Source organism: Microtus oregoni, unplaced genomic scaffold (assembly GCF_018167655.1).
Source record: "Microtus oregoni isolate MIOR12 unplaced genomic scaffold, Mior012 000011F_ref0000422, whole genome shotgun sequence".
Classification (NCBI taxonomy): Eukaryota; Metazoa; Chordata; class Mammalia; order Rodentia; family Cricetidae; genus Microtus; species Microtus oregoni.
Genome location: NW_024543070.1, coordinates 54,381,271 through 54,393,389, shown reverse-complemented (window position 1 = coordinate 54,393,389; position 12,119 = coordinate 54,381,271). Strand labels below are relative to the sequence as shown.

Genomic DNA, 12,119 nt, shown 5'->3' with positions numbered 1-12,119 from the left:
TGCACCTGGGAGACTGAGGAGGCAAGAAGATCCCAGGTTCCAGGCTAGCAAAACTGGGAAGACTGTACCAAAAAAGGATGGGGGTGGGAGTCATAGAAAAGCATAGCAATCCTGGATCCAAGGCCTGAAGATAGCACTCAGAAGTTGTGTGTCAGATGCACCCCCATGTGTGTGCCCACTCACTGATGGACATGGGTCTTAAGCACAGATGGCATTCCCAGTCATTCCAGTTGCCTGTCACAGTGTCCTCCAAAACTCCTTGGGCATTTGCTGAAGGGCTGTATGGGGGATTCCATCCTGGGACCCAGGAAGTATCAAAGTAGTATCTGAGGGGGAGTGAGGGAAGGGAAGCTGAGAGTCATATTTTATTTTTAAATTCTTAACTGGCATCACTTAAACATTGTAATCTAGGGCAGTGGTGGCGCACGCCTTTAATCGCAGCACTCAGGAGGCAGAGGCAGGCGGATCTCTGTGAGTTCGAGGCCAGCCTGGTCTACAGAACTAGTTCCAGGACAGGCAGAGAAACCCTGTCTTGAAAAATAAAAAATTGTATTCTGTTTATTTTATGTGGGTTTTAACTGAAGTGTGTGTGTGTGTGTGTGTGTGTGTGTGTGTGTGTGTGTGCGCGTGCACACACACGCTCACACATGTTTGCTGCCTGTAGAAAGAGCAGCAGAAAGATCCTCTAAAACTGGAGCTATGAATGGCTGTGAACCACCACGTGGGTACTAGAAATCAAGCCTGGATCCTCTGCAAGAGCTCTTAAACACCAAGTCATTTTGCCCCAAACCATTACAACTTTTAATTTACTTTCGTGTAGATGGGATTCCTCAGAGTGGCTTACAGGCTGTGGTCTGCGTAGTCCAACAATGGCTGTCTAATGATGGAAAGGCCAAGGAGCCAGTAGGCGCTCAGTCCACAAGACTGCACGTCTCAGAGCGCTGACCTGGCTCTAGAGTCCTGAGGAATCCCTAGAGAGCTGCCGGTCTTCAGCATACGTTGAGATCCTGAACAAGTAGGTTCTAGTATCAGCAAAGGAATGTCTCAGCAACAGGACTGACGAACAAGGCAATGAGAGTGAAGACAAGCAGGAAAGAAGCAGTTTCCTCCCTCCATTGCCTCTGTTCTGGGCTGCCACTGGAAGGTGTGGTACCCTAATGGTCATATGAGCCGAAGAGTTATAATTTGATGGATGATTTCTGCTTTGCACCCACAGTTCCTGGCATCTGACTTCCAACTGACCAGAATGAGAAGGATAAGCTTTGTTAGTTTTGGCATTGGCCTCTGCCTCCTTCGGAGACCCCAGAACAAAGTGAAGGTCATGATGACAAACTTTTCCAGACACACCTGTTTAGGTCAATGAGGTGAGTTTCAGAAAACCCTGAGTTATGAAACCATGGTTGGGGGTGAGTAGTGTACAAAAACTATGCCCCCTACATACCTAACAGTATCAGGACGAGGAACTCAGCTTAGTGATAGTGGGCCTGGGTAGCATGTACCAGGCCCTAGGTTCAGTCTCCAGATTTCCCCCCATACACACACACACACACACACACACACACTAACTTACTCAAACCCTGAGACAGAAAAAAATGATGCCTTCATTGAAGATTCTACAAGGCTAACTGGGCTAACTGATTAGAATTTTGTGATTGTACAGGGCTGTAGTGTTGCTGATCCAGGGCCAAATTATTTTGGGATATCTTTAGTCCCCTTGATGGATATTCATTGCCTACCTACTTCCTTCATCAGCTTCTGGGGTGCTGGGATTACAAGCATGCGCCTCCATAACCCTTTGAGAAATAATTTTCGTTTTTTAATTTAGCATACAAAATAATGGTATCATTTTGATATTTTTACAATGTGTAGAGTATAATTTGTTCTTTTCAATTCCTCATTACTTTTCTTGTGCCCCTAAGTCCTCCTCTTCCTCCCAAGCAGTTTCTCTTCTACTTTCATATTATACACATGTGTGTTCATATCTTTTAAAGACATTTAGATTCGAGAAAATAATGGGCTTGCATCTTTCTGGCTCTGCCTCATTTTGATTATTGTGGTCTCGAGTTCCATCCATTTCCTGCTAAATGACATAGTTTCATTGCTTATAGTGAGTAAAATTTATTACACACACACACACACACACACACACACACACACACTTTGGACACCTAGTCTAATTCCACACCTAGGTTATTGTGAATGGTGCCACAGAATGTGAGGTGCTTCTGCCATGTGCTAAATTAGTCCATCAGGTGTCTAGCCAGCAGGATTCAACTGCATCATAGACCAGTTCTAATTTTAGTTTTTTGAGGAACTACCATATTGATTTCCACAGAGACTCACTAATTTATATTACTAGCATCTGTGTATATAACCCTGGCAAGCCATGCCCCCATTTGGCTGGCGTTTATTATTTTGGCTTTTTCTCATAGGGATGAGACTCTCAATGTAGCTGGGTGTGGCGGCGCACACCTTTAATTCAAACACTTAGGAGATTCATTCACAAAGTTCCAGGAAGGCAACGGCTACATAGAGAGATCCTGTCTCAAAAAAATTCAAAAAAGAAAAAAAAATTGAACTACATATTAACATAAAACTAAAGTAAATCACATTCTAAGCAAGTTGGTCTAAATACTAAAAAAGGAGGAAAAACAGTGTAATTCATTTTATGAGGCCAGCGTAGACTTATGCCAGAGTTAGAGAAGAGGGAAGTACAAAAAAGCAAACGGAAGTCCGTTTGAAGTTAAATGGTATGAATTTATCCAAGTTAAACCTACCATGTATCTTAAAATTGTGTCTTGCTAAGGAGGCTGGGTCTCACAAGCATAGGCGACGTGAATGCAAGCCAAGTAGCAGGCACGAGGCACAGGTAGGAAAAGATGACAAAGCCGTCACTCTGTCACTTTGTGTAACTAACAACCCACAAACTAAACAACAGCAGTCAACTCCACGGACCGAGTCAGCTGTCACACTGATGATCTGAAGGTCAGAGAACTCAGCGACTGTGCACACAGAGCTTTAAAGGTTTTTATTCATTTACATTTGTCTATGGGAAGGGGCTATGTGCTGTGGCCTAAGGGAAGGGCAGAGAACACCTTTGTGGAGTTGGTCATCTCCTCCCACCATTTGGGTTCTTTGGTCTGAACTCAGGTTGTGGGGCTTAGGGGCACACAACTTAACCCAGGGGGCCGTCTTTCCAGCCTTAAAAATGTGTGTGTGTGTGTGTGTGTGTGTGTGTGTGTGTGTGTGCCTGCGTGTGTATGTGTGTTTGGGGGTGGGGGGGGGTAGTGTTTACATGGGGACCAAAGGAGAATGCTGAGTGTATAGCTCAATTATTCTTGACCTTATTTCTTTGAGACAAGGTCTCTCTATGAACCTGGTACTAGACTGGAGGCAAGCAAGCCTCAGCAATCCTCCTGTCTCCACTCCTCCCTTCCTCCTACAGTGCTAGGCCACAGTTGTTGCGCGGCCACACCTGGCTTTTTCCTGGGTGGAGATTTGAACTCAGGCTCTCACAGACTTGGGCCACTGCTTCATCTCTCTTGGTTTGTGCTGTGTACCTATCAAAGGCAGTCAAACTAGTTCCCTGTATGCCTTCCCGACGAAAGCCCTCCACGAGGAAAAAGACAGAAGCTGGCATACCTCTAAGGACTGGCCTCAGAAGTCAAGTGTTATTTTAGACCACTCCACTGGGTAAAGGCAGCAACACCCACATGTGACTCTCCTCAGGTGTGTGTTCTCCTCCTGAAATTTGTCACTGTGGTGGATCTCAAGGACACAGAAAGAGCCTCCCCCGCCACCACCACGATTGCTCTGAAAGGGACTGAGAATACACCGTCTACAGTGTCCAGCTGCACTTCCTGCTGCTAACAACACTAATAAAAACAATTAAGGGAATATTTCTGTTTCTCCATAAGAATTATGTTAATATTTTTATGGATACTCTTGGCAATTAACAAGTTTTCCCCCTTCTTCAAATTTCTGAATAGTATTAATCAGTGCCTTGCAGACTTATTGTCCAAATTATAAGTATGTGAGTTTTATTACTTTTTGCACCTATTAAGATATTTCTTTCCCAGCACTCGGGAGGCAGAGGCAGGCGGATCTCTATGAGTTCGAGACCAGCCTGGTCTACAGAGCAAGTTCCAGGACAGGCTCCAAAGCCACAGAGAAACCCTGTCTCGAAAAACCAAAAAAAAAAAAAAAAGTTATTTCCTTTTTGTTTTATAGTATTTATGTGGTAAATTGTATGGTGATATTGTTAAAATATATTTGCTGTTCCTGATTTTTAGCATATAGTACTTAAACATTCCAAATCTCTTAAGTGATAATGGTGTGTGTGTGTGTGTGTGTGTGTGTGTGTGTTTCTTGAAGCGGGACACAGTGGTACTTGACTTTAATTCCAGAACTGGTCAGGAAAAAACATGAGTTCAAGGCCAACCTAGACTACTTAGTTAAACTCAGTTCCAAAAGGGGTGGGTGGGGGAGATAGTGGGGACTAGGAGGGAGGGGACAGATGAAACATTAGTAAAATATTAATTGCTAAACCTGAGTCAATGGTATAGAGAAGTGGATCGCACTACTCTGTATTTGAAAAACACTTCATTTGTTTCTTGAGAACACAATCGCATTAAGTAATCATGGCTGACTTGTACTATGTAACCCAGGGAGACTTGAACTTTCAACAATCGCTTTGCCTCAGTCTCCTGAGCTCTGGAATACAGGGTGAGCCACCATGCCTAGCTACTTTCCTTCAACATACATCCCTTATAAAGCTTCTCTTTCCCAGATTCTATTGACTTTATCGCCTTGAATAGTTTGTTCACATCTTTATCATCAGGGTACATTATTATGCCTACTTGGGAATATATTCCTATGCTGACGGTTTATTTAAAGTGTATTCTTTTTTTTTTCCTCTCTCTTTTTTGAGCCAGGGTTTCTCTGTGTAACAGTACTGACTGTCCTGGAACTCACTTTGTAGACCAGGCTGGTCTCAAACTCAAAAAGATCCACCTGCCTCTGCCGCCCGACTTTATTTTTTAATAGTTCATCATTGCATATTCACCATGCACAAGGTTTTATGTTAGGCTCTATGTTATGTTATGTCTGTTATGCTCTAGACATGGGTAATGAATACAATAAATAAGCTATCTACTTTTGTTGCATGGAGAGTAAATAGTGCAGACAGGGAAATAAGTAGGCAAATGTGCAGTACATGCTGGGCAGGAAACCTAAAGGATTCAGTCAACAGAGACTAGTTGGGAAAGCAGGTTACTTCCAGATAGTAATTAGGACCTTTAGGTGGTAATCAAGACCTCTCAGAATAAGACACTCAGACCTCAAGGATATTTGCCTTACAACGAAGTGTATGTTTACATCCTCCTCATCTTTTTCTTTTCTGTTTTAAATTTATTTATTTATTGGGGTTTTCTTTGTAGCTTTGGAGTCTATCCGGAAACTAGCTCTTGTAGACCAGGCTGGCCTTGAACTCACAGAGATCCGCCAGCCTCTGCCTCCCAAATGCTGGGGATTAAAGGCGTGCGCCTCCACCGCCCGCCTCCCCCCCCCCCCCCCCCCGTGTTGAAATTTTAATCCCGCCTGTCATCCCACGTGATAGCGTAGGGAAACAATTAGCACCTTTATTATTATACTGCCAACAGTAACTTTGTTTTGGCTTTAAACTCACAGATATCCTCCTGCCTCTATCTCCCGAGTGTTGGGACTAAAGACTCCACCACCCGGCCCAACAGTAACTTCTAAGTAGTGTAAGAAGTCAGAAGCCCTTGTGTTTTTAAGTGGGGGCCAAGTGAAGTAAGGAAAACTGAGTTACAACGGCTATGAAGGCACCTGAACATCCTTCAACACCGTAATCAATTTGCAATCACAAGGCTACTTTTTTGGTTTTTTTTTTTTTTTTGGACAGGGTCGCTCTTTGTAGCCCTAGAACCCGTTAAAGACGTTGGGTTGGCCTTGGAGATAGCAGGGATTAAAGGCGTGGACCACCACGCCCAGCTGCCAAGGACAAGATTGTTCACCCGCAGCCCCACCACGGCAACTCGGAGAGGTCAGGGGGCTCGGGAAGCCCCGCGTGGGGCTGCAACAATTCGCATAAAACTGAACAGAAAAATCGACACGTGCTCGTTGCAGAAAATGGGTTTATTCGTAACCTGCTTCGTCAAATAAATCTCTCCGTACATCTTGGCTCGTTTTCTCTAGGTTACTTTCTTTTACATGAACACGTCTTTTCAAACTGGGACAAGCTAGCACCCGCCAGTAATTAGCGTCGCTACGAGGGGCGGCGGAGGGCGCCTTCCGCCCAGAACCCTCCACACCTGGGCTCTCCCTGCTTGGGGCAGCGCCGAGGCGGGGACTGAGTGTGCCGAGGCGGGGGCGAGCGTGTCCGCTCACTTCCGCGCGCGAGGCAGGGCGAGCAGGGTGGACTCTTCGGCGACACCTTCCTCACGGCCCGGCGATCCCAGGAGCCGCAGTCCCCGGCCACCGCGCAGGTGGTGCTCCAGCCCCGCCTCGAGCCCCAAACCCGCGGAGCCTCACCGCCCACCCCTCTCCCCCCGCCCAACGGCCTTGTCTAAACCTCTGCGCACGCGCCGTGCGGGCCCTAACGACTCGGCTCCGCCCTTCTTTCCGTACCTCTAGAGCTCGCCCGGGCTCGTCACCACAGCGCCGTGAAATCCTACTCCCGCCCCTGTAAGTCCCGAGCAGGCCTCCGATTGGCTGCCTGTCCTCGCGGCCTGCGTGGAGCGTGATTGGTCGGTGACTCCGTCCAATCGGCGGCGGGCTGTCGGATTCAAATCTAGAGCGTTGGGCCTGCGGTCGTTGGCCTCATTCGAGTCGTTGCGCCGGCCGTAGGCGGACGTGGAGCTCCTTGCGCCCCGTTTCCTGCTCCCCTTCTCCTCTCCGCGCGCCGGCAGGATGGCCCACAAGCAGATCTACTATTCGGACAAGTACTTCGACGAGCACTACGAGTACCGGTGAGCAGCGCCTGCGGAGGAGGGCCGGCTGGGAGGTCAGACCGGGTGGTCGGTACTTGGGCTCCCGTAGAGGCCTTCGTCCGTCCGGGCAAGCAGCGCTTTGTGTCGCGTTCTTCGGGGTTCGCAGGAGCTGGGCAGTCGGATGTCTCGGCAGCGCCTCAACCGGGAGCTGACGGAGGGGAAGCCCCGGGAGGTGCCCCGCTGGGAATTTACTAGGGTCTATTGGGGTGACGCTCGGGGCGTTATCAAAGAGCTTCGGGTTAGGTTGAGAAAACTCGAGGTTGCCCTGGGGAGGTATTGGGTTTTTTTTTTCCTCCCTTCACTTATGCTCAACTGCTAGTGTACTTTAGCCAGGTTTGGGACTTTTGAGGGGGTTTTTAGGGTTTGAACCCTGAGGTGCTCTAGGAAGTAGTGCCTGCGTTAGTGCAGTAAGCAAATGGGTTATGGAAAGCAGGATGGCTACAGTTAGCGTTATTGTGTTCGTGCCCTGGGGTGTGGTTTCGAAGGTCTTTCCGCCGCCGGCTCCGGGGTTGGGACTGGAGCATTGCATTCTGGGACACGGTCTAGCTACTCAAGATGGAAAAGCCTCTGTCGCCCCTGGCCAAACAGTGACCATGTTTTCTGTTTGCTGCCCTTTTCGGTTAGTCTCCTGCATGCTGTTTGAGGAATAAGACACCTTTTTAGAGAGTGGATCCCGCCCCACCCCCACATTCTCCTCACGCCTGTAGTGTAGAAATCTTGACAGCCGGAAATCTTTGTCTAGTCTGTTTTATAATTTAGTAATGCTTGAACTTGAATGTTTTTAACTAGGAAACCTTGTGGGGTTTTCTTTAACTATAAAATTTAATAACACCGAATTCAGCTTGGGGATATCCAACAATCAGCAGAAAATGATTGTACTGCCTTTCTAGTAATTTGCAAATAAGTCCAAGTGTTTAGCATAAATATTTATGAACTTGTGTACATTTCTTTAGAACATATTGCCAGAGCGAGATAGTTTTAAAACTTAGGCAATCAGTTGTCTGTGTTGTGTTTGGAAGCAGCTGCAGGCTTGTCTGAAGTAATTTGTTACCGCATAAATGAGCTAGTCTGCTAGCCACTGCTATTAGAAATGGGATGGAGAGCTCAGAAACCAGGTCCTCATTAAGGGGCTTTTCAAGCTTGCCATTCTGCCTCAGCCTTCCCAGTAGCTGGATTGTGGGTGTGTCGCCACACCTGAGCTGAGCTTCGTTCCCCACTCTTGGATTTAAAATAAATCCTCAATTTTATTTCTGTAAAGACAGACTCCTATGCTGGGCATAGTGGTATACACCTTTACTCTTAGGACTTGGGAGGCAGATGTAGCCAGATCTGTCTACACAGCGATTTCCAGGACAACTGAGGCTTTAGAGACCATCTGGGGGGGGGGGGGGGGAGATAGCTCCCAGATATTAGGGAAGGAGGTACAGCCTACTGTTTGTTCTTAGTAATCATCCATGACAAAAACAAGTTTCTACTCGACACCGTCCTCTACACCAGCTGCCCTAGACTCACACCTCTAATCCCCCTGCAATTGCTAATTGCTAACTTTGTGTAAATTTACTACACGAAAGGGTAGAATGAGGCTCTTAGGGTTTTAGAAAGAGATGCTTTGTGATAATTAAATGCTCTATTCAGGCAAAGGTGCAGATTTGTTTGTACGTATATTTGTTAAAGTTGTATTTGTTTTGGCCCTGAATCAAGGCCACCAGTTTGCTGGAACTGGTGGTTTCAAGCAGGAGCCTAAAGAAATGTCTTTCTATGGTCTGTTGGCCATTTCAGAAATTTGGAAATCTAATGGTCAATTCATTAGAAAGAAACAAACTGGCTAGATGTTGTATGTAGTTCTGTAATTGGAGTACTTGGAAGCCTAAGGAAAAAGATGGGGGGTTTTTGGAGGCCAACCTGCTCAATAGTAGAATGCAAACCCACTCTCCACCCCCATGAAATAGCTGGTAATTCATGTGGTGACTGATAAGTCTTAATCATTTCAAGTATAATACTTTTACATTACTGATTAAGATTTAACTTTGCCGGGCGGTGGTGGGGCATGCCTTTAATCCCAGAGGCAGGCAGATCTCTGCTAGTTCAAGGCTGGTCTGGTCTACAGAGTTCCAGGACGGGAACCAAAAGCTACGGAGAAACCCTATCTCAAAAATCAAAAAAAAAAAAAAAAAGATTTAACTTATTGTTCATTAAATTATATGTTAAATCTAGTAACAAGAAAAAAAAGATTGTGGGTTTTCCACATAAGGAAAAATTGCTGTGTTCATAATGGTTTGGTATTAAAGACTTACATGCCTACCAAATGTTCTGGAAATGCTTCAGTAATTTACTGGGAAACTAAAGGTCTATATGAAGTTCCACGGTCATGAATATTTGCAGTTAGAATTTTTGCTTTTAATTCTGAAGCATAAAGCAAACTATGAAATATATACAAGAATTTGTATCTACTGCAGATCTAGTATTGAGTAACACAAACACATTTACTAAATCTTAGTTTGTACATTCTTCTCTCTCCTTTAGTAATTTTAGTAAGTAAGTTTAGTAATCCCAGGTTGAGGTGGCAACTAATCCAGGTCCTAGGCTCCTTCCTCACTCATTCCTGTGCAACTTTGCCTCTATCTTTACCATCAGTCTATAGCAAACAGGAGAGTGGGTATATTCTTTACATTGGTATGATCTTTCTCTTTGAGTATACTTTTCAGTACTTGTGTATTTTCTGCCTATATTTTTTAGACCAAGAATTGTTTCATGACCTAAAAGAAGCTGTAGGAGAGTGAATCTATTCCTGGAAGATGACTCAATAGCAAATACGCTGTTAGCCCTAAAGAATAAAACGCCTTTCATTTCTGTGCAGCTTACTATTAGCCTTGAACGTAATCCCCTCAAAAGCCAGAAGTATTGTAGAGAATATCCAAGATTGATACCAAATATCTAGAGTTGCTTTAGAGAAATAAGTTTGTTTTGAGGACAAACCCTAAATTTTAAGTATCTCAAAAGGTATAAAGTAATAATGGAAGGAAACACAGCACTAATCTTTGGCTGAATTGTTTTTAACAGGCATGTCATGTTACCTAGAGAACTCTCCAAACAAGTACCAAAAACTCACCTGATGTCTGAAGAGGAGTGGAGGAGACTTGGTGTCCAACAGAGTCTCGGTTGGGTGCATTACATGATCCATGAGCCAGGTAAGCTTCGCTCTAAAGTACCAGCTAAAGACAACTAGTGTCGAGCGAGGGTCAACTTTAAAAACTCAAACATTCTCCGTTAGCCAAAAGTAACTGAGAAGCTCAACTATTTTTATGAATGACTGCTTCCTTATTCCCTGGTTAATGTTTTGTCTACCTGTAAAAGTGACTTATTCAGCATAAAACAAGTGTTTAACTTCTGTGCACATACAGAAATTGATGCAATTACATGGGATTTGTAGCCCTTTTAAAGAAATTATCTACAATATTAAATTTTAATAAGATAGACATATAAACACATTCTCCCTGTATCGTACATAAAAGCATCTTATTCCAGTATATGGTATTACTAAAAGTTTTCTAGGCATTAAGAAGTAAACTAGACTGACAAAAGCAGTGGAAGGACTTAACTATAGATTCCTGACCTTCCTCATACTGAAATGGGAAGTGTGTGGGCTCTCCTGGTTCAATTATCTTTAGAGATTACAGTTTCCTACATAAGTTCAAGCTTGGACTGGAACTCTCCAGCCTTTCCAAGCTAAATGCAGGGATTGCGGATATATAGCACCACACCTTGATTTTGTTGTTTTTGGGTTTTTGTTTTATTTTTCAAGACAGGGTCTCTCTGTAGTTTTGGGGCCTGACCTGGAACTAGCTCTTGTAGACCAGGCCAGCCTCTCTGCCTCCCAAGTGCTGGGATTAAGGGCGTGCACTACCACTGCCCGACCATTCCTTGCTTTCTGGTGGTTTGTTTGTGATGAGATTGGATCTTTGTACTTAATTACATTAGCACAAGATCCAGTAGTCAGTTTGAATGAGATGTCCTTTTCCCAAAGAGATAACATTTCTCTTCGCTGGAAATGACATTTTACAGGTAGAAACCATTCTCCCCGGAGTGGGCTAAAGATTAAAATAGTGGAGCAATGCTAGTTTAAGATAGTTTGCCTGTGTTTATTAATAATATAATTCATTTTAATTAGTGACTGGTTATTGGCATGCAAGTTAATGATAAATATTTCCTTTCCACAGAACCGCATATTCTTCTCTTTAGACGACCTCTTCCAAAAGAACAACAAAAATGAAGTGCAGCTGGGATCACCTAATCTTCTTGAAATTAAATGTATATGTGTATATAAGGGTAGTATTCAGTGAATACTTGAAAATGTACAAATCTCTCATCCATACCTGCGCATGAGCTGTATTCTTCACAGCAACAGAGCTCAGTTAAATGCAACTGCAAGTAGTAGGTTATTTTAAGTTGTTAAAGATAAATTTTCTTGTAGTTTTTTTCTTAATATAAGTAGCGCCTGTTTTACTTTATCTGTTACTTTGTTAAATAAAGTTTGTATGTTGCATTTACCACTTGTTGAAATTAATTTGACTTGACTTTTCAATAATTTTACCCCAGGAAGAAATAAACTTACTTAAAAGAAATATTAAGCTCCAAATGATGGGATTACTGGCGATATTTAATCTAGCATCAAAGGAGATTTTCAGCTTTATTGGTATTCTATTTTTCCCAGACAATTGTCTGGATTCTTCAAGTGAACAGAAAACCCCTACTTGATACTACAATACTACTTTGTTGTGTCCACACTGACTACAAAACAATAGTGGTTTCAGAAAAAATTTGGTTTTTTCGAGACAGAACCCTGTCTCTGTAGCTTTGGAGCCTGTAGCTCTTGTAGACCAGGCTGGCCTTGAACTCATGGAGATCCGCCTGCCTCTGCCTCCCAAATGCTGGGATTAAAGGCGTGCACCACCACTGCCTGGCGGAGAAAACGGTTAAGAAGCTTTGAAACACCATACATATTTATGTGTTTGGGTTGTCTTTTTGTCAGGCAAGATTACAGACACATTAGTGGGTTGCCATGAGAAATGTATAAATGACCAGTAACATAAAACTTTGGTTATATTAACA

At 44.0% G+C, this 12,119-nt stretch overlaps 1 protein-coding gene and 1 non-coding gene across 2 annotated transcripts; both read left to right on the top strand.

Moving 5' to 3' along the window:
* The first annotated feature begins 6,824 nt into the window (after positions 1-6,824).
* On the top strand, positions 6,825-11,558 carry LOC121453611 (cyclin-dependent kinases regulatory subunit 2). The gene is made up of 3 exons (XM_041660492.1): positions 6,825-6,989; positions 10,071-10,198; positions 11,228-11,558. Exons 1-3 carry the CDS (start codon positions 6,931-6,933, stop codon positions 11,278-11,280), a joined length of 240 nt encoding a protein of 79 aa, XP_041516426.1. The 5' UTR covers positions 6,825-6,930; the 3' UTR covers positions 11,281-11,558.
* On the top strand, positions 8,696-8,832 carry LOC121453745. The gene has a single exon (XR_005975063.1). It is a non-coding gene; the product is annotated as a small nucleolar RNA SNORA2/SNORA34 family (small nucleolar RNA).
* Positions 11,559-12,119: the final 561 nt, after the last annotated feature.